Consider the following 23,083-nt stretch of genomic DNA (forward strand, 5'->3'; position numbering starts at 1 on the left):
TGTTTTAGAGTTAGAGACTGCTGATGGTTTTACAACCTGTGACTGTGCTAAACCCCACGGAACTGTATGCTATATAAGGATGAGTTTTATGGTATATGAATTATAACTCAATAAAGAAAAATTATTAGGGTCTTGTCAAAGGAATTCAGGACCTACCTTGAAGAGACTTGCATGGATCTACAGTGGTATAATTTGAGCTTCATAAATGGTGAAAATCACAATTGGTTGAAACCCAGTAGATATTTTATCATTTTAAAATTTTTTAATTAAAAATTTTTAAAAAGTTATTTATTTATTTGTGAGAGAGAGAGAAAGAGCACATGAATGTTGGGGCAGAGGGAGAGGAAGAGAATCTCAAGCAGACTGCGCACTGAGTGCAGAGCCCAACACAGGGCTCAACCTCACAACCCTGAGATCTTGACCTGAGCCGAAACCAAGAGTTGATGCCTAACTGACTGAGCTATCCAGCTGCCCCCAGCAAACGTTTTTATGAATTTGTAATAATATTAAATGAAAAATTATTATCTTAGAATGTGACAGGGAAATGATTTGTTATCTTGAAAACTTATCAATAAAGGAAAAGAATGCAGCATTACTGTCTTGTCTATATGAATTGTAGTACAGGGTAACCTAATAGTCGATTAGGGAAATTGTCTCTTTTTAAAAGTATTCTATCAATAAATGAAAAAAAATTATAGTGCTAGAACTTCATCATTTTACGTTCTTTAGTAAATGAAGTTCTGAGCATCAACAAGTATTATGTTAGGAAAGAAAACAGACAGATCTAGCCTTGCCAAACAGTACCTGTAGTTTTGCTGGAGGGATTAAATCTGATTGCAGAAAATATAGAAGGTAGGGGAACATAGTGAACTGCACAAGATTGCAATTGTTAAAATTAGGTTCTTAGACAATGTGGTGTATATATGTGATGAAATATTACTCAACCATAAAAAAGAATTAAAATCTTGCCATTTGCAACAACATGGATGGAGCTAGAGAGTATAATGCTAAGCGAAATAAGTCAGAGAAATAGAAATACCATATTATTTCACTTATATGTGGAATTTAAGAAAAAAAATAAGCAAAGGAAATAGAGAGAAACCAAGAAACATATTCTTCACCATAGAGAACAAACTGATGTTTACTAGAGGGGAGGTGGAGTGGGAGGGTGGAGGAAATAGGTGAAGGGTACACTTATCATGATGAGCACTGAGTAATGTATAGAATTGTTGAATCACTGTATTATACACCTGAAACTAATACAACACTGTATGTTAACTATACTGGAATTAGAATTACAAACTTAAAAAAAAATCTGTTTATAGAAACTCTATTGGTTACATGTCCCAGGTTCTTTAACAAATAAATTATAAGGAAGGGAAAGGAGGAGTAACCTCTAGATTAAAAGAGTTGTAAAACATCCTATTTGGGGGGCTTTTGGGGGCTCAGTCAGTTGGATGTCTGCCTTCAGCTCAGGTTGTGATCTCAGGTTCCTGGGTTCAAGCCAGACTCTCTGCTCAGTAGCGAGTCTGCTTCTTCTTATTCCTCTCCCTCTGTGCTCTCTCTCATTCTTTCTCAAATAAATAAACAAACAAATAAATATCTTTTTAAAAAATCTCCTTTTTAATAGAGTGAGATTGAATTATGGTGTCTAGTGTATAGTGTCTAGGAATGCATATTTGGGTGATAAAACTATAGGAAAAAAATCAGGAAAATGGCTAATAGAAAAGTCAAGATAAGGGTTACTCAGGCACTAGAAAGGTAGCTCTAATTGGTTGCACGTGGAAGGGGCCTTTAGGGTTGCTGGCAAAGTTCTCTTAAGTAGTGTTTGTAAGATAATTCCTTAAGCCATCTTTTTTATTTGCTTGATTTTCTATATTTGTGTTTAATCTTTCAATTAAAATATATTTTTTAAAGATTTTATTTATTTATTTGACAGAGAGAGATCACAAGTAGACAGAGAGGCAGGCAGAGAGAGAGAGGGGGAAGCAGGCTCCCTGCTGAGCAGAGAGCCCGATGCGGGACTCGACCCCACGACCCTGAGATCATGACCCGAGCCGAAGGCAGCGGCTTAACCCACTGAGCCACCCAGGTGCCCCTCAATTAAAATATTTTTAAAAAAACATATAACTAGGGGCCCTTGGGTGGGTCAGTCAGTTAAGCACCTGACTCTTGATTTCAGCTTAGGTTGTGATCTCAGGGGTCTTGGGATTAAGCCCCGCCTCAGGCTCTATACTCAGCACAGAGTCTACTTATTCCTCTCCCTCTGCTTCTCCTCCCTGATTGTGTTCTCTCTCTCTCTCTCTCTCAGATAAATAAATAAATAAATAAGTAAATAAAATCTTAAACTTATAAAACTATTTTAACTTCTTATATGTATACCTTTTATTTTTTAAAAAAAGTACAGTGCTTAAACAAATTAGAGATTTTATCCTCAGATAATAGAAAGTCTAGAAGTAGAAGTCTAGAAACAGTACAGGACTGATGTGTTGATTCCCAGATGTCTTCAGGAATGGTATGGAAATTCTCCTCCATGCTTTTTCCCTATTTATTAGTAAGGAGTTAATAAGACTGTGAGCTTTAAGAACTTCCTTATCTTAGTATTCTGTGTGTCCTCTATATTTGGTATAGTACCTTGGAGTCAGAAGACATTAATATTTTTTTTAATAAATGAGTGAATATATTAGCCATGAAGAAAATGGCAATCATTATTTCATCAGATGTTCTATCTATGGATGAAATGTGCCAGAATGTATGATTATTAGTCATCTGAAGATCACATTTCATTTTTTGACTCTCTAGTATGTTTGAGCTGAATTATCTTTTGCTTACATATTCAAAATTTAATTTTTCAGGGAAAAAATAAGGAAAAGATAAGAAAGGGAAGGAAGAAGAAGGATGCCTCTAAAACAACGCCATGTGCAGAGTTGTAGTTTCCAGAACATGTGGTACTGATAATTCTGACTAAAGGCATGTTCTTATCACCAGTCATTTTGGTTGGACTGTTGTTGAAGGCCAATATTAGACTATTATCAGAGTTCACTACCTGGGTTGGGGGTGAGATGGTAGTGGTGGATTTTATAAAGCACAGACAGGAAGCAGATAAGTTGTAGCCTTGACCAGTTTTCCTGTGGAAGGTCTAAATGTAATGATACCATTTCCTTGGTTCTTCTCTCCAAGGATTATTAGGATAATGAATTTGTTTTTCATAGTTTGAGATGTCTCTGTGTTTGCCTGAAATAGTTATGTGGACTTCTACCATCAGCCCATAATTTCCTGTCAATCACCTTCATCTCTTACTTGCCATCTTGTTTATTTGTTTCTTTTAGCATATGTGAACTATTGTTGTTTACCTGAAGATATGTGTTTTAAGTGTGGAAAACTAGTTTTGTTTTTGTTTTTGTTTTTTAATGTTAGTAAGATTGTATTCATAGGGCTGGTTTTATAGCCCATCTCATTTTATCATTTAATCCATAGCTACTTAACTCAGATGTTTAACCCAAATAATTTTGTGACATATTCATGACATGTTGTGGGGTGCCTGGGTGGCTCAGTGGGTTAAGCCACTGCCTTTAGCTCAGGTCATGATCCCAGTGTCCTGGAATCGAGCCCCGCATTGGTCTCTCTGCTCAGCAGGGAGCCTGCTTCCTCCTCTCTCTCTGCCTGCCTCTCTGACTACTTGTGATCTCTGTCTGTCAAATAAATAAATAAATAAATAAATAAATAAATAAATAAATCTTAAAAAAAAAAAAAAAAAGAATGGACACCCTTGTCTTATTCCTGATCTTAACAGGAAATCTTTCAACCCTTTACCATTGAGTAAGATGTTAGCTGTGGACTTGCCATATATAGCATTTATTATGTTGAGGTACATTCCTTTTATGCCCAATTTGTTGATAATTTTTACTGTGAAAGGATGTTGAATTTTGTCAAATGTTTTTTCTGTTCTATTGAGATGACCATGTGATTTTTCAGTCTTTCATTCTATTAATGTGGTATATCACATTGTTTGATTTGTGTATGTCGAACCATCCTTACATCCCAGATATAAATCCTGCTTGATGATTGTGTATGAGCCTTTTAATGTGATGCTGAATTCAGTTTGCAGACACTTTATTGAGAATTTTTGCCTCTATTCATCAGGGATATTAGCCTTTAGTTTTCTTTTCTTATAGTGTCCTTATCTGGCTTTGTTTTCAGGGTAATACTGGCCTTATAAAATTAGTTTGGGAGTGTTCTCTCCTCTTCACTTTTTTTGAAAATATGAGAAGCATTAGTATTAATTCTTCTTTAAATGTTTGGTAGGATTTACCAATCCATCCAGTCCTCAACTTTTCTTTTTTGGGAAGTTTTGATTACTGTTTCAATCTCCTTATACATTATTGTTCTGCTCAAAATTTCTATTTCCTCATGATTCAGTCTTGGTATGAACTTTTTTATATGTATACTTTCTTTTTGTTTACTTAAATTAACTTTAGCCAGTTTTTCATTAACTATTATTAGATCAATATTTCTGTTGATTGTCTCTAATACTAAATATAGATGCTTTTAAAAAAATTACTAAAACAGCCAGAATTTTTTCTTTAGTTTATCATTTTTATCATTATTTTTGCTTTTTACATGAACATCCTTAAAATGTTGAATGTAGCTGTAACTTTCAATTTGGAAAGTTACTTTTATTTCTGAATATTTTAATGGAAAAAAATTGGTATTCTCTTTAGTCTTTTCCTGGAAAATCTTCTGTCTGTAACACTATATAATTATTCCTGAAGTGACATTAACTTTTACAAGAATAAGGGGCGCCTGGGTGGCTCAGTGGGTTAAAGCCTCTGCCTTCGGCTCAGGTCATGATCCCAGGGTCCTGGGATCGAGCCCCACATCGGGATCCCTGCTCAGCAGGGAGCCTGCTTCCCTTCCTTACTCTCTGCCTACTTGTGATCTCTGTCTGTCAAATAAACTTTTACAAGAATATAAAAAATAATTTATGTTCCTGAAATAGAAAGATAAAAAGATTCCAGAGGAAATAATGAAGGCTTAGGGGGTAGAAAATATTATTTTTACCTTAATACCTTTATGAAGAATATATAGTTTGGTTAGTTTATGAATCATTTGATTAATGCATCAATTGTAGAACAGTTTTTGTCTTTTTAACGTTAAGTGATTGAAATCTGGTGGCTTGGATCATGTTTCTGTTTTCATTTTTTTCAGCTTATTCATATAACATTCTTACTTGTTTTAGTCTTATTCTCAATTATAAATGGGAAAAATTAAGTAGTCATCTTCTTTCTCAATACATGTAGTTAAATAGTTGGAGAATTTCAGCATACAGGAGTTTAGATGATTACTATTAATGGCATACTGTGCTATTGGTGGAAAAAGCGGAAATGGGAAATTTAATGTTTTACTCTAACTATATATATGATTAATCATTTTTTGATAGTTTGAGTATCAACTACTTTTTGTGGGGATTTGAAACAAACTTTTCACTAATCTGTTCTAGGACACTTTTCTGAAGGAACTGCTTACCATGTGTGTTCTACTCTGGGGACCTAAAGATCTCTTGGGGAAACTGTTCCAATTTAATTTTTTTGTAATAAATAGCACAAAGAATGTAGTTCCTATAATGCCCACCTGTAGGAGCATTTTTTAAAAAATCAAATGTTTACAAAGCCAATACCATATGCCAGGTCTGTGCTAGTCACTAGTGGTATAAAGATGAGAAAAATCACAGCCCTTAACTAGATACACTTTTAACTAGTAGAGAAACATACATATTTTAAAAATTATATTATAGTATGTAATAAATGCGATACTAGAAATACCAAGAGCTAAGAAAGATACTAGGAGATACCTTACTAGCTAGAAAAGAGAACAAAGGGCATTACAGACAGAAGGAAGAACATAAGCAATGATGTAGAGAGCATGAAAGGTCTTCATAAAATAGTAAGAGTTTTGATGAAGCTTAAGTATAGGGTTGTAAGAAGTAGGCTGTGATCAGAAATTCATTGCTTTTCTTTTGAAAATTAAAGATTAAGTATTTATGCTAGTTTTATAAAGGAAGCCATTTTTAAAATACCAAAGACTGACTGACGGTGACCAATTGAGTGCTTATTGACTAGTGTAGTACCCTAGCTGGAATTACACATAAATAAAGCATGTGGTTGCTGTATGATAAAATTTGAGAACAGATCAGAAGAATCTTTGTTCAAAACTATCTTCTCCCTTTTGCTTTCCTAGTGCTTAAATGCTATTATTAAATAGTTATCTCTATCTTTGTATTGAGTTATCTTTTAATGAATTCAAATGCTTTGAGGCAAGATAGCCACTAAGAGTTGTCCTTCATGGGGCACCTGGTTGGCTCATTTGGGGTTAAGAGTCTGCCTTCGGCTTAGGTCATGATCTCAGGGTCCTGGGATCTCGCTGGCTTCAGGCTCTCTGCTCTACAGGGAATCTGCTTCTGCTGGTCCCAACTGCTTATGCTTTCCTCTCTCTCTATCTCTGTCTGTCTCTCTCAAATGAATAAATGAAATCTTAAAAAAAAAACAAAAAAAACCAGAAAACAAACAAACAAAACCAACCAAACCCAAGAGTTGTCCTTCATTCTCACAAAATTCTCTTGTCTAAAATTTCATTTTGCTTTCAGCTCTTAGGGATTAATATTCTTATGAAACATGGCTATTCCATTATTGAAGTATGCAACATACAAATGATGGCAGGATAAATTACCCTCTTTTTCTGTGCTCTGTAGCAGTTTGTACGTGTCTCTAGTCTGTTGTGTTTGATTATTTACTTACCAACCTGCCATCTTCACTGAACTGTGAACTCCTATGAGTCTGCCTCCCATTTCTTTATATCCATTCCTAGTTTTAGCAATTTCTTATATATCTCAGCAGCTTGATAAAGGCCTATTAGTGGAGGAAAGGAGGAAAGAGGAGAAGAAAGTGAAGAAGTTTTAACTAAATGTTATTTCTGCCAAGGTACTTCCCTCTTGTTTGATCCTTACTTTAACTTTTTAGTTACTCAATATATTATCCTTCCCCTTTATTTGTTCTTCTATTCCCAAGACCCCTTTTGCTTCCTGCTTAAATGTAGATGTTAAAGAGATTTAAAAACCTGGTCAGTCAAAATAGGCACAGACTAGGAATCTGGGCCATTTGGGGTTGGAATAATCTGATGTAATTATCCCAGACTCAGAATCAATTGTAGGGTTAAACAAGAAAAGAAATATGTTATATCTTTTTTTTTTTTAAAGATTTTATTTATTTATTTGACAGAGAGATCACAAGTAGGCAGAGAGGCAGGCAGAGAGAGAGGGGGAAGCAGGTTCCCTGCTAAGCAGAGAGCCCGATGCGGGGCTCAATCCCAGGACCCTGAGGTCATGACCTGAGCCGAAGGCAGAGGCTTAACCCGCTGAGTCACCCAGGTGCCCCATGTCGTATCTGTTTTACACAGTTTTGGTTAAGTTGGGCCTTTTATGGATTGTTACTTGGGTTATACACAATTTTAGATTTGATTTGTGGTCATATGTATTTGGTTGTTTTGGGGTTTTTTTTAAGATTTTATTTATTTATTTGACAGAGAGAGATCACAAGTAGGCAGAGAGGAGAGGCAGGCAGAGGTGGTGGGGGGAAGCAGGCTCCCCGCTGAGCAGAGAGCCCGATGCGGGGCTCAATCCCAGGACCCTGGGATCATGACCTGAGCTGAAGGCAGAGGCTTTAACTCACTGAGCCACCCCAGCACCCCGGTCATATGTATTTGTTAATTGACTTCTTATATTTAAAGATTACCACACATCACCTATTTATCGGTCCATAAAGTATGTTTAATTCATGTCACACTCAAGGGAATAAGCCCATGTTCATAACCACTAAAATATACATGGTTGCCCAATTCAGTTACCCTTTTAAACTATTTTTTACTTGGAAAATTTCCATTTCTAACATATATGGAAATAACATACTGAATTTGTAACATATTATACATTACCTCTCAGTGATAGTTATAAAACTGAACTATATAGGGCGCCTGGGTGGCTCAGTGGGTTTAGCCGCTGCCTTCGGCTCGGGTCATGATCTCAGGGTCCTGGGATCAAGTCCCGCATCGGGCTCTCTGCTCAGTGGGGAGCCTGCTTCCCTCTCTCTCTCTCTGTCTGCCTCTCTGCCTACTTGTGATCTCTGTCAAATAAATAAAATCTTTAAAAAAAAAAACTGAACTATATAAACCTATAGAAAGCTTTAATTTATGAAGGTGAGATCTTATTTTTCTTTATTTCTTTATTCCTAGTGCCTGAAACACGGTAGATATTTGACAAATATTGATCAAATAAATGAGAAATTTCCTTTTCCTTGACTTGTGTTAAGTCATGACCATTATTATATCGTTTTCTCTGTTGTGGATTTATGTATAATACATTGTTTAAGCCTTCTTAACATATATATCCTAACTTGAAACCATGGCCTTCAGTTCCTCAATTTGCCCATTTGAACACTGGGACATAGTGTTGTATCTGTGCAACATATCGTTATTATTCAGAGAAGGGGAAAATTCTGGAAAAAATATTTTGGTGGTGTTTTTTCAAAACAGGAAATAAATACATTTGTTAATGTGTGATCCTATGAATTCTAGAACTTTAACCCCTAAAGAAAAGTTAAGATCAGGAAGTAATTTTTCAGAATGTTTTACTATTTGAATAATCAACAGGATGTGTGTGAACCATTGTGGTGAAATCAGTAGTAATTATCACTGGAATGTTTGTCTTCTCAACTGTTATTGTGCAGCTTTAGATGGACATTGACTACCAAAGACTAGGAAACAATTCAAGATTATGTAGAAAACTGATTATGACTTGTAGTTCAAAGAAATTGAATTTCTCAATGACTGCATAGCTATAAACACAGGAATAAAAACATTAATTTCTTAAAATATTTGAGATTGTTAATTATCTGAAAATCAAGAAAGCATGTGATATTTAAGAATACAGAATTTAAGGAATCTTCAATTAGGCATGGGTAAATTATTTGTATGTATATACTATATTATTTTCTGGATAATGGAAAACGTCCCCTTTAAGCATGAGAATATTGTGCCTAACTCATTTCTAATATAAATCCTATCTTAAATCCTGTCTTAGTAAGTATAATATAATATTTTCCCATTAGTATCGTGAACTGATTGTTTTTACTATTGTAAGTGGATAGAGTCCCTTAAAACTACATGCCTGCCTTCTTCACAATTTATCTAATACTAAGTTATACTATGAATTTTATCTTCTGATGGATTATCAGAATGGATTCTTTTTTGTGGGAGATTACATAGGGTTCAGATACGAATGGAGAGGAAAAAGTTCTTCGCCAGAGTCTTAGGAAAGAAAGCCTGGATTCCTTTTCATGGTATTCAGATTCTTCTTGAACATTCCCTGATAGAACTATTTACAGGTTTCTCAGTGCTTTTTCGTCCTAGTCCTCTGTTTCTTTGCACTTGGTTTTCTGTCAGCTCTGAAAGCCTTTCTCCTCTTGTCTGCCTTACTAACTTACGCTTATTCTTCAAAATCTAACTCAAAGGCCAGTTCCTTTGGCGGGACCAGTGTAAATCACAGGGGCCTTTAAAAGATGAGAGAGCGGGGCGCCTGGGTGGCTCAGTGGGTTAAGCCTCTGCCTTCAGCTTAGGTCATGATTTCAGGGTCCTGGGTTCGAGCCCCTAATCGGGCTCTCTGCTCAGCAGGGAGCCTGCTTCCGCCTCTTTCTGCCTGGCTCTCTGTCTACTTGTGATCTCTCTCTGTCAAATAAATAAATAAAAATCTTAAAAAAAAAAAAGATGAGAGAGAGAGACAGAAGAGTCAGTGTCAGAATGATGCATTCTGACATCACATAAATGAGAAACACTCAACTGGCTTTTGTCAGCTTTCAAGATAGGAGGGGGCCATGAGCCAAGGAATGTTGGCAGTTGCTAGAAGCTAGAAAACCCCCAAATAGGACTTCTGTCCTGCTGAACTTTAAGATAATGTATTTGTGGTTTTTTAAGCAAAAACTCACTTTAGTCAAAATTCTAAATTACTTGTTTTCACAGTTACATAAATATTTCCATAAACCAAGAAAAACTGAGCTACTAAGTATTGTACATTTATTAATGGTTAACATGTTTTGAAGAGTTTTTATTAAAAAGTGATCAGGAGCATGTTGAAATTCTTCCCATAAAGTATCTGTTACTATTTTTATTCATAACAAATTCAGATCCAAACTTCCAGAAAACCTATATTGCCTAATATCATAATAGGAATGACTAAGTACTTGACATATTCCCTCTTAAGCACTGGCTTAACCTAAAGTAATTATTTTTAATTTACTTCTTTTTTTTTTTAAAGATTTTATTTATTTATTTGACAGACAGAGATCACAAGTAGGCAGAGAGGCAGGCAGAGAGAGAGGGAGAAGCAGGCTTCCCGCTGAGCAGAGAGCCCAATGTGGGGCTCGATCCCAGGACCCCAGGATCATGACCTGAGCTGAAGGCAGAGGCTTTAACCCACTGAGCCTCCCAGGCGCCCCTAAAGTAATTATTTTAAGAAGCAGCCTCTCGCTACCCCATCCTCACCCCCTATTATAACACAGGCACTAATATTTTTTTTTTCAGGCACTAATATTTTTTGCAAAGCATTCATTTGATCATGAATTGTAGACAGTCAAAGATAGGTAGATGCAATAGTATCAAAGAAAAGAGCATATCAAAACGTTTTCACTTTTATTAAAGTTTTTGATGAGAACTTCATAAAATGTCATGAAATTCTATTTGCTATACAATAAACATCTACTGCTCAATAGGAGACATATGCCATATCATAACAATCATTTTAATGTGTAAAGTAATTCTGAATTCTTTTTTTAAATATATAATATATTATTTGTTTCAGGTTATGGGTCTGTGATTCTTAATGTAAAAATATTTGGCTAAAATATGAAACATCTTTGCAGTAAAACTTAAAACAGCTTAAGTAAGTTTTCAGAAGTGTCTCCTGGATAAAATGTGGATGTTTCCTTTCACCAGATAAACTCTGAATAGTTATAGTTAAGGTGCCATAAACTAGACAAAGCTAGGAAGGAACATCTTGTTACTAGAAAAGAACAGCACGTAATGTGGACTTCCTCCATGTCAAAGTGACAACCACTTAATGACGATGACTTATTATATTAAAAAAATAGAATATAAAAGATAATGTATTTGTATTGTTTTAAGCCATCAAGTTTGTCATAATTTATTATAGCAACCATTAGAAACTAATACAACCATGGAGTTTTTTAATATAAATTTCTGTTTTTAAATACTTTGGCTCAAAAGAAGTAGCTAAATTGGTACAGAAAATCCTCAAGTAAGCATCAGTATTATACAATCAAGTATACAACAATAATATTTAATGTAATTATAGTACATTATAACAACCTGCTTGAACCAGGGCACAGTGCTATTAATTCAAGGAAGAAGTAACACTTCTTTGAGTAGACCTTTTTATATAGATTTGACTTCTGAAAGTATGTGTTAAGTTTTACATACTCAGAAATATACTAGATGAGTCATGATGGGAAGAAACAAGAAACAAAAAAAAGAAAAAAAATTAAAACTGAAAGCATACAGAAGCAAACTCTACTGTCTTTCAGATGAAAACCTAACCACACTGAAGAGGAAAAACTACTTAAAATAACCTATGTACATAGTATTTGACTAACCTCAGTTTTGGACAGGTTTGAGGAGAGAATTTCAGACAAATTGTGAGCTCCTTTTAGTTAGTGTGGTGTTTTGAGTTGGAATGGCTGAAGAAATTTTGTAATGATTTTATATGTAATATAAGATTTAGCAGATGAATAAATATGCATTTGTTACTAGTATCCAGGGTTCTCACTGGAAGAAGGGACACACAAATATGTGTTAGAGTCAGTGGGGAGACCCTGTAGGAATAGAAAGTAATGGTGTGGAGATATGCCTGGTTGGCTCAGTTGGTTAAGTGGCTGACTCTTGATTTCAGATCAAGTCATGAGCTAATCTCAGGGTATGAGATTGAGCCCTGTGTCAGGCTCTGTGCTGAGCATGAAGCCTGCTTAAAATCCTTCTTCTCTCTCTCTCTCCCTCTTCCCCTCACCTAAAACCACCTCCCCACCCCACTGGCACACACTCTCTCTCTCTCTCTAAAACGAACAAAAAAATTGGGAAAGTAATGGTGTGAACCTAGGATTTCTCATATATATGTGTATGTATACATCTATATGTGTCTGTTTATATGCATGTATATATGTTCATATATTTGTATATATATATGTGCGTGTAGTTGTGTGTGCATGCCTATATTTCTTATGTCTATTTACGGAAGTGACCCAGGAACAAAGACTCCCAGTAAAAATGATCTAACATTACCCTAATACTCAGAATTTTGATCCTTTTTTTTTAAGTTTTTTTTTTAATTCTAGTCAGTTAACATACAGTGTAATACTGATTTCGAGTGTACAGTATAGTGACTCAACACTTCTATACAATACCCAGTGCTCATCACAGCAAGTGCCCTCCTTAATCCCCATCACCTTTTTCACCCATCCCCCCACCCACCTCCCCTCTGGTAACCATCAGTTTGTTCTTTGTAGTTAAGACTGTTTTTTTTGGTTTGCCTCCCTCTCTCTTCCACTCCCCCGCCATTTTTTCGTTTGTTTTCTTCTTACGTTCCACATATGAGTGAAACCATATAGTATTTGTCTTTCTCTGAATGACTTATTTTGCTGAACATAATACTTTCTAGCTGGAATCCCTGGGGTGGATCAGTCGTTAAGCATCTGCCTTAGGCTCAGGTCATGATCCCAGGCTCCTAGGATTGAGCCCCACATTGGGCTCCCTGCTTAGCAGGAACCCTGCTTCTCCCACTCCCCCTGCTTGTGTTCCCTCTCTCGCTGTCTCTCTTTCTTTCTCTCTGTTAAATAAATAAATAAAATCTTTAAAAAAAAAAAAACTCTCTAGCTTCATCTATGTCATCACAAATGGCAAGATTTCAGTCTTTTGATGGCTGAGTAATATTCCATTATACACACACACACACACACACACACACACACCACCTCTTCTTTATCCATTCCTCAGTCAATGAACATTTGGGCTCTTTCCATAATTTGGCTATTGTTGATAATGCTGCTATAAACATCAGGGTGCATGTATCCCTTCAAATCAGTATTTTTTTATCCTTCGTGTAAATACCTAGTAGTGAAATTGCTGGATCATAGGGTAGTTCTATTTTTAACTTTTTGAGGAACCTCCATACTTTTCCAGAGTGACTGCACCAGTTTGCATTCCCACCAACAGTGCAAGATGTTTCCCCTTCTCTGTATCCTCACCAACACCTGTTATTTCCTGTGTTAATTTTAGCAATTCTGACTGGTGTGAGGTGATCTCATTGTAGGTTTGATTTGTATTTCCCTGATGATGAGTGATGTTGAGTGTCTTTTCATGTGTCTGTTAGCCATCTGGACATCTTGTTTTGAAAAATGTCTATTCCTCTCTTCTGCCCATTTCGTAACTGGGTTATCCATTTTCTGGGTGTTGAGTTTGTTAAGTTCTTTGTAGATTTTGGATACTAACCCTTTATCAGACATGTCATTTGCAAATATCTTCTCCTATTCTGTAGGTTGCCCTTTAATTTTTTTATTGTTTCCTCACCTGTGCAGAAGCTTTTTATCTTGATGAAGTCCCACTAGTTCATTTTTGCTTTTGTTTCCCTTGCCTCCAGAGACATGTCTAGTAAGAAGTTGCTATGACCAATGTCAAAGAGGTTACTGCCTGTGTTCTCCTCTAGGATTTTGATGGTTTCCTGTCTCACAGTTAGAACTTTTATCCATTTTGAATTTATGTTTGTGTATGTTGTAAGAGAGTGGTCCATTTTCAATCTTCTACATGAGGATATCCTGTTTTCCCAACACCATTTGTTGAAGAGACTTTCTTTTTTCCATTGATATTCTTTCAAAGAATATTCTGTCAAAGATTAGTTGACCATATACTTGTGGGTCCATTTCTGGGTTTTCTGTTTTGTTCTATTGATTTATGTGTCTGTTTTCATGCCAGAACCATTCTGTCTTGATGATTATAGCTTTTTAATATAGCTTAAAGTCCAAAATTGTGATGCCTCCAGCTTTGCTTTTATTCTACAAGCTTGATTTGGCTATTTAGGGTCATACACATTTTGGGAGTGTTTATTTTAGCTCTGCAAAAAATGTTTTTGGTATTTTGATAAGGATTGCATTAAATGTGTAGACTGCTTTCGGTCGCATAGGCATTTTAACGATATTTTTTCTTCCAGTCCATGAGCGTGGAATGTCTTTCCATTTCTTTGTCTTCTCTTCAATTTACCTCATCAGTGTTCTATAGTTTTCAGATCGTTTACCTCTTTGGTTAGGTTTATTCCTAGGTATTTTATTGTTTTGGTGTAATTGTAAATGGGATGGATTCCTTAATTTCTCTTTGTGCTGCTTCATTATTGTTTTATAGAAATGCAGCAGATTTCTGTACGTTGATTTTGTATCCTGTGACTTTGTCGAATTCATATATCAGTTCTAGCAATTTTTTTTGGTAGAGTCTAACGTTTTCTACATAGAGTATCATGTCATCTGCAAATAGTGAAAATTTGACTTCTTTTCTGCCAATTTGTATGCCTTTTTTCTTTTTGTTGTCTGATTAATGTGGCTAGGCCTTCCAGTACTATGTTAAATAGTGTGATTGAAAGTGGACATCCCTGTGTTATTCATGACTGTAGAGGAAAAACTCTCAGTTTTTCACCATTGAGGATGATATTAGCTGTGGGTCTTTGGTATATGGCCTTTATGATGTTGTGGTATGTTCCTTCTATCCCTACTTTGTTGAGTGTTTTTATCAAAAATGGATGCTGTATTTTGTCAAATGCTTTTTCTGTATTTATTGAGAGACTTGTATGGTTCTTACCCTTTCTTTTATTAGTGTGGTGTATCACATTGATTGATTTATAAATACTGAACCACCCTCACAGCCCAGGAATAAATCCCATTTGATTGTGGTGAAGAATTGTTTTAACGTACTATTGGATTTGATTTGCTAGTATCTTGCTGAAAAATTTTGCAGCCATGTTCTTCAGGCATATTGGCCTGTAATTCTCTTTTTATCGGGCCCTTCACCTCAGGTCATGATCTCAGGGTCATGGGATTGAGCCCAGTGTCAGGCTCTGCACAAGTCTGCTTGTCCCTCTCCCTTTCTGCCCCTCCCCCTGCTCTTGGATGTGCATGCTTGTGTGCTCTCTCTCTCTCAAATAACTAAATAAGTAAAATCTAAAACAAACAAACAAACCAACTCATCAACATGTTAAAAGGTTCATACACCATAGTCAAGTGAGATTTATTCCTGGGATGCAGTGATGGTTCAACATAAGCAAATCAATAAGTTGTTCTCTTTAACATGGTTAATTTATGGTAGGCAAGTTTTATCTCAGTAAAAAAAATTTTAAGGTTGTAATAATGTTTCATATTGAATGAGACTAATGAAACATAACAACTACATGGAGTATCTAATCCTAGGACAAATGCTAACCATAGGGGAAAATTTCTAAAGAACAATATTGTGGCCAAAGCAATCTTGAGAAAGAAGAAAGCTGAAGGCATCATGCTTTCTGATTTCAAACTATGCTACAAAGTAATCAAAATATGATACTGGCACAGAAACATATGCATCAATGGAATAGACTAGAGTCCAAAAATAAATCCATCCTTGTTTGGTCAGTTAATCCACAAAAATGGAGGCAAGAATATACATGGGGAAAAGATAGTCTTTTCAATAAATGATGTTGGGTAAAGTGGACAACTTGATGCAAAGGAATGAAACTGGACCACTTTCTTACACCACGTAGAAAAATAAATTCATGTGTATTAAACACTTAAATATAAAACTTGAAACCATAGAACTCCTAGAAGAAAAATTAGGCAGTAAGCTCTTTCACTTTGGTCTTAACTGTATTTTTTTTTTTAATTCATTTCCTTAGCCAAGGGCAACATATTTTGGATGATTATCCTTTTACATTTATTTGTATGTAGTTTCTCTCAGTCTGAGATGTGTCCTTATTTTTTAATGTTATTTTTTCACAGAAATTTTCAATTTAAAATAATGGAATTTATTCATCTTTTGATTTATGATCTGTGTATTTTACACTTTTCCTATCTGAATTTTTAGAGATACTCTGTGACATTGTTTAATGAAAGTTTTAATATTTCTTTATAGTGATTCATGTCAGCTTTCAGAGAGCTTGTCAGTTCACTGAAACATTTTTGAGTGACTGCTATATAGTCAGTGCTTGGCGGGGGTATACAGCAGTGTATAAGGCCCAGTGTTATCTTTGAGGGACTCAAATTTTAATGAAGGGGATATCAGGGACAATGAAGAACAGAAGAAGCAGAGTTATCAAAATGAAAGAAGTGTTCTAAGAGCTCAGGTAGTTTACTATTGATCATACAAGTGTGAGAGGTGGCAACTGGGTTGGAAATAGGAATGTAAAACCACAAAGATATTTTGGCATTGTGCTCAGCCTTAATCTAGTAGTCTGGTGTCTTCAAACATTTTTAGCATCAGAACCCTGACTTCAAAGGAAATTAATGGTAGCAACTACAATAATTACAATAATAATCATAATATTGGCTAATGTAGTTTGATTATTTACCATGGTACCATGCTGAGAATTTCATGCATTATCTCATTTCTTCTTTATAACAACCATATTAGATAGGTCTTAAAATTATCCTCATTTTGGGATAAAGCCACCCACTGGGTGGCTCAGTGGGTTAAAGCCTCTGCCTTTGGCTCCGGTCATGATCCCAGGGTCCTGGGATCCAGCCCCACATCAGGCTCTCTGCTCAGCAGGGAGCCTGCTTCCCTTCCTCTCTGCCTGCCTCTCTGCCTACTTGTGATCTCTGTCTGCCAAATGAATAAATAAAATCTTTTAAAAAAATTATCCTCATTTAACCAACTGAGGCTCATAACAATTAGTATATAAAACACGTTGAAGCAAAGCTTCTCTTCATAAATTGCTTCTTTGGAACAGAATACATTTGAAAATACCCCCAAAATGGGAAGATACTGAAGGGTTTGAATCATGAAAGTGGCATAATCAGATTTGTATTTTATGTCCATCGTGCTAGACTCTGGAGAATAGACCTGAACTGAATAAGGACTGGATTAGAGAAATCCGTTATGAAACTCTTACATTAATCCAAATGAGCTAAAATTAAAAACATGAATTGTGAGTTCAGATGTATCATATGAGATAAGTTGGGAATGATAAAAGAAGATAGCAGTTAATAATGGGCCAAGAAGAAATTTGCATGCCTCATGTGAAGGGACAAACCATGGTAAAGGGAGTTACAGGAAGTATTTTACCTTAGAAGACTTATAGTGACTCTTGATGTAGTGGGTCCATGTCATTAAAGTTCAGCTGATATTTAAAAAAAAAATAAAACAATTCAGTGGTAAATAGGAGAAGATAAGAAACTATGTACTTATTTAACTTTAATTCATTAAGTATGAATGCTTTATTTTCTAGTGTTTCCACTAGAAAAAAGAAACAGGACTTACAAATTCTGTACTAGCAGAGGGGATAAAATAAGGTCCAGGATAATTATTAATCATTTAGAAAGGGGGGGAAAAGGTAGAACAAATAAAAAGTATTAAATAAGATATTGTATGTATGTATATATATTGAAATAATCACTATAAGTCAATTAAATGATCTACTTAAAAGACAAAGGTTGTCAGACTGGATTTTTTTAAATGTCAACTGTATTTCCAAGAAGTAGAGAAAGGTTGAAGTGAAAAGATGGAAAAAGACATACCAGGAAAATTTCAACAACAAAATTGGCATGGTTATATTAACATCAGACAAATGGACTTTAAGGGGGAGAAAAATTATTTGAACATTGCCAGTAGGTAAAACAGGAATTTAAGTATGGTCCATGGACATAAAGTTGAAAGGAAAGTAATAGTGTATTTCCAGACAACCGATATGTTCAATGAGTGTTACATTGATTTGAAGAATAAAGACAAACAAAATGAAAGTTTGGGAAAACAAATACTCGTAGGTTATATGGAATTTATAGTTTAACTAAATAATTTTCTTTAGAGATTTCAGAAATACTGGCTTTTTCATTCCATGTCATTCTTTGTCTGTCTGTTGGCAACACATATAAAATGAAATGCATTTGGTAAGCATTTGCTCTTGTGTTTTCAGGAATTCAAAATGTCCTCAGCCTCTTTTGTGCAGTTCTCACAGAAAATAAGGTTCTCTTCCATTCTGCAAGTTTCCAGAGACTTAGTGATGCTTGCAGAGCCCTGGAATCTTTAATGTTTCCTCTTAAATATAGGTGAGGTTTTTAACTTGGTTCTTTAATTTGTTCCCAAATTCTGCATTATTTATTGATGATTAGTTGAAATGACATAGCATAATAGTTTTGAACCACAAGGGCATATTTTACAAAGTTACTCTGTACACATGATTCGGATGGAAATCTAACCTAGAATTTGGAAATTTTCCAAGTTGTTCATTACTGAGTGTTGATTAATTTAGTGAAAAAATAATTTGAATCGTATTGTCAGCAACATTTAATTCTCTTTGAATATAGTTATTGATAAAAGTCTTAAGTTAGTTTTGTCTGATTATTCGATATTAAAGAGTTATTAATTTTTAGGAGTTATAATGGTACTATGGCTATATTAAAACAGATCCCTTACCTTTTTTCAGAAACCTACTAAAATATTTAAGTATAAATGATATGATGTCAGGAATTTGCTTCAAATAATACAGTAGGGAAGAGAACAAAAATAAGTAGAAACATATATGAGACCTTACACTGATAATTGTCAAATCTGCTTTGAATACATGAGGCTTACTTTTCCTTTTTCCTCTCTTTTCTGAGGGGGACGGTGGGTGTTAAAATTTTCCATTGTAAAAAGTAAAAAACAAAACATCTAAACAGTGATGCCCTGATAGTGTTATGAATAAAATATTTTCTAACATCTGTTTTATGAATTTGATAGTCAAACCATTCTGGAAACTTAAGTTCATACGAACTAGAAAAAAATTTAGACTGTTTCCAGATTTTATTTAAAAAAAAATTTTTTTTTTTTTAAACTATGTGCCTTTCTTAACCCCTAGATAAGAGAACATTCTAGGCCTTAATTTTTTGTACTCTGCCATTTGGAGTGAATTCAAACATCAGGTATAGAAAATGCAATTTGAATGATTGTTTTATTTAGACAAATCATTATCAGTATTGAGGGAAAGGGCCCATCAGGGAGTCATTGTTACCTCCTAATAGCAGATTTTCATGTAAGGAAAAAATGTTTTCAAGCAAGATTGACAAACATAAAGAGACTTCTTGCCTCAGAGGGATAAGGGATAAAGAAGCTGCTCTGGGTTCCATTTACTTTATTATCTTTTTCTATCTGATCATCTCTTTCACATGATTTTTTTAACCTTTCTTTTTAAAAATTTAATATTAACAGCCATGAGAACATTATTGATAATTTCTAAATGTAGGTATTCTGAAATTCGTATCACGTAAAAATGAAAGAAAATATGATTGTATTATGAGAAAACCAATATATCTCACATATGCTTTTATTATTTCCAGTTATCCTTATATTCCCATTCTCCCGGCTCAGCTACTGGAAGTTCTAAGTTCCCCAACACCTTTCATTATTGGAGTACATTCTATCTTTAAAACTGATATCCATGAACTTGTAAGTATTCATTTTTAAAGTGGAGTTATTGAGGCCAAAACCTTATCATATTTCTTTGAATCCTATAACATTTCAACTAATAACTATTCAATAGGAAAAATTGGCTGGAAGAAAAAACATCATTGAAAAATACAAATATATTAGTTTCTTCTTATAGCAAGTATGGAAGATCTACAAAATGAATTTATTAATAGTTTTATATGCTCTTTTGGCATATTATTTTTATCTTTCTGTATTCTCCATCTTATATATGAGAAAGGAAGATGAAGTAATCCCTTAATTTGTATTCTATTTATACTTTTGTTACAAGTGCAATGATATATTCGTATTTTGAAATGAGACTTGTCATTTGAAATGTCAGTCCTGAGTGGCTGGTAGCTAAAAAGCCAAAAGCATTTGCAAAGGAGTGAAGGGTTATAGTGGAATATGAACCCTTCGGTATGAGCTCCACCAAATTATTCTTTTCTTAATGCCATATGAATAGAAATACCAAAGAAGAAAAGGAATGTTCTATATTTAAGCCGGTTCTGGAATAATGCGTTTACTTCTCTGTACTGAAATTATTTAAGAGGGACTGTCACAAGAAATTGTGCTTCAGAGAAGGATATCCAGGATTGTCAAGACTTTAGGAATTATATCCTGTGAGGCCCTTAAGGAAATTTTCTCAGGTAATAACCTGATACTGTTTGATAGCTAAAGATAATTACTGAAGTGACTGTTGTAGGAAGGTTCATTTTTTGCAGCTCTGAAAAGCTGAAAGAAAATTGGTGGATGTAGTGGCTGTAGAGACAAATTTCTCCTCAGTAGAAAAGCTTCCAACTATTAGAACTGCCCAGTGGTGAAGGATGGGTTGCCTTAGGTAAGGAATATACCCTCAAGTACTGTAAGTGGAGTGCAAGGAGCAATTCCATGACACTTTCAGGGAGTTTAAGAAAAGTGCTTTACTTAAAGGTTGGGCTATATGACATCTTCGATCCAGAGTCTTCAGATTCTGAAATTCTACTTTTAGTTTTAGTTGCCAACAGAGGTAGCTCTGTTGGTACTTATATATAATTATAATTGTAATCAAATTATAGGTGTCATTAAAACTGACAGTTCAACATTGTAATTATAAACAAGACCCTCATTCATATACTAATTATTTTCCTACCTTTATATGTTGATATCTAGTTCCTATTTAACTTTGATATCACCATATAAAAATATGCGTAAATCAATAAACATACTTAGTAAAACCTAGTTTGTACTAATTAGAAGCATACCCATCTGGTCGACAAGTAATTTTGTCCCTATAAATACAAAGTTTCTGGAGGTAAGACAAGCAAATGTTTCAAAAAATAAGTTTCTTAATTTTTGACAAATAAATTAGAATGATTTTTAAACCTATTATCAACAGAATAACTTCAGCAGTCTTGGCTAGTTTCTCTGTTACATTTTTATGTAAATTATTTTTAAGTAGACTCATAAAATGCTAAAAATCAGTTTCTTTCTCAAGCACCCAAACAGTACCATTTTGATTTATATCAGTTGCTTTGTTTGTTAACTCTTGTAATAAGTACTATATTATTTAGAATATGGCTAAACTACTATACCAAAGCTTCCAAAATACAGTGTGGAATTTTATTTAACACTCATGCAGCAGTCCATAGTGGTGTTCCATTATACCAGACCGGCTTACTCCATGAACTCATTCATGGTCCAAGCTTCTTTTTTCTTGGTTCTGCACCAGCGTTGCCTCAGGCATTGGCATCATCTGAATGTTCAAGGTTGAGTTGTTGCTACATCATAGTTTCAGCTTTAGGAAAGAAAAAGCATAGGAGAGCCTTCCATCCCCTCTATTTTGAATACCTGAAATTGTACACATCACTTCTGACATTCCATTGGCAGAAACTTAGTCACGTGTCACACCTAATTTCAAAGGAAACTAAGAAATACATGATAGCTGGGAAGTCATGAACCCAGTATTCTATTGCTATGGACAGTCAAGAGTCTTTTCCACACCTGATTCTTCTCATTTTGAATTAATGAAGGTCAGATTAATTTGCTTAGCAATAAATACATTTTATTAATTATTGATTAATTTTTTATCTCCTTTAGCTAGATGTAATCATAGCAGATTTGGATGGAGGCACTATAAAAATTCCTGAATGTATTCACCTCTCTTCCCTCCCGGAACCGCTTCTACATCAGACTCAAGCAGCTCTTTCTTTGGTATGACATTTTTAATAATAATTTTCTTTTGATTTAAGTATAAACTCAGGCAATTGGAATTAGATATCATTGGCAGTAAAATTACTTTAAAAAAAGTTATATGTTCTTAAAACATGAATGTATTCTTACAGAATATTTAGAGTAATTCCTTACATATTATCTGAAGAATATACTTTAAATATTCTGACTATTTATTTGTTCTACATTCACTCTTTCATTCAGAATATTTATTTAGTAGTTACTATATACTGAATACTGTGTTAGGTATTGGAAACGTACCAACACACCTGTGAAAATAGACTGGACTGCCTCAAAATCCCTGGTTTCCCTAACATCCCTTATTGGAAGATAGTACCTACTCCTTTTCCTTCAGCCCTCTTATTGACATCTCATTCCTTTTTGGTAGATGTGCTACTTGCAAACAGTGTGATATTGTCTTGCCAATGTTTTCAAATTACTACAGAAAACTGCAACTTATCGATAAATTAAATATCCAGCATTCTTCGAAGTAAAGTTTTAATAAGTCCTGTAGCTTGGCTGTTTCTCACTGACACATTTAATGTTTTTATAGCTATTTTATCTTAGTTGATTTTTTTCTTTTTTACAATTTTTTTTAAAGGTAGGCTCAATACCCAGCATGGCATCACATGCTCTACCAACAGAGCCAGCCAGGCACCCCTTACCTTAGTTGATTTTTATAATCAGAGCATTTTATTTTACTGACAAAATTTTAGGTGCCAATTTATTCATTATCAGAAAATTGAAACTTAGAAATTCTGAATTCTTTTTTTTTTTTTTTTTTTAAAGATTTCATTTATTTATTTGACAGACAGATCACAAGTAGGCAGAGAGGCAGGCAGAGAGAGAAGGGAGGAAGCAGGCTCCCTGCTGGGCAGAGAGCCCGATGCGGGGCTCGATCCCAGGACGCCGGGATCATGACCTGAGCCGAAGGCATCGGCTTTAACCCACTGAGCCACCCAGGCGCCCCAGAAATTCTGAATTCTTTTTTAAGCCATCCTTGAACTAAAGCTTCATATTCTTTAAGTTTTGGTGGGTTTTGTTTTTGTTTTTGTTTTGTTTTGTTTTGAGGGAAAGGGGCAAAGAG

General features: G+C 34.8%; 1 protein-coding gene across 2 annotated transcripts in view; it reads left to right on the forward strand.

Moving 5' to 3' along the window:
- Positions 1–23,083, forward strand: part of SBF2 (SET binding factor 2) — a 463,869-nt gene that overhangs the window by 233,404 nt on the left and 207,382 nt on the right. For both annotated transcript variants that reach the window (XM_080816668.1, XM_080816669.1), the window contains exons 7-9: positions 18,257–18,389; positions 19,659–19,767; positions 21,865–21,978. In XM_080816668.1, the coding sequence (XP_080672794.1) occupies positions 18,257–18,389; positions 19,659–19,767; positions 21,865–21,978 (356 nt within the window). The remainder of the gene's footprint in view (positions 1–18,256; positions 18,390–19,658; positions 19,768–21,864; positions 21,979–23,083) is intronic.

The sequence above is a fragment of the Martes martes genome (assembly GCF_963455335.1).
Source record: "Martes martes genome assembly, chromosome: 10".
Lineage (NCBI taxonomy): Eukaryota > Metazoa > Chordata > Mammalia > Carnivora > Mustelidae > Martes > Martes martes.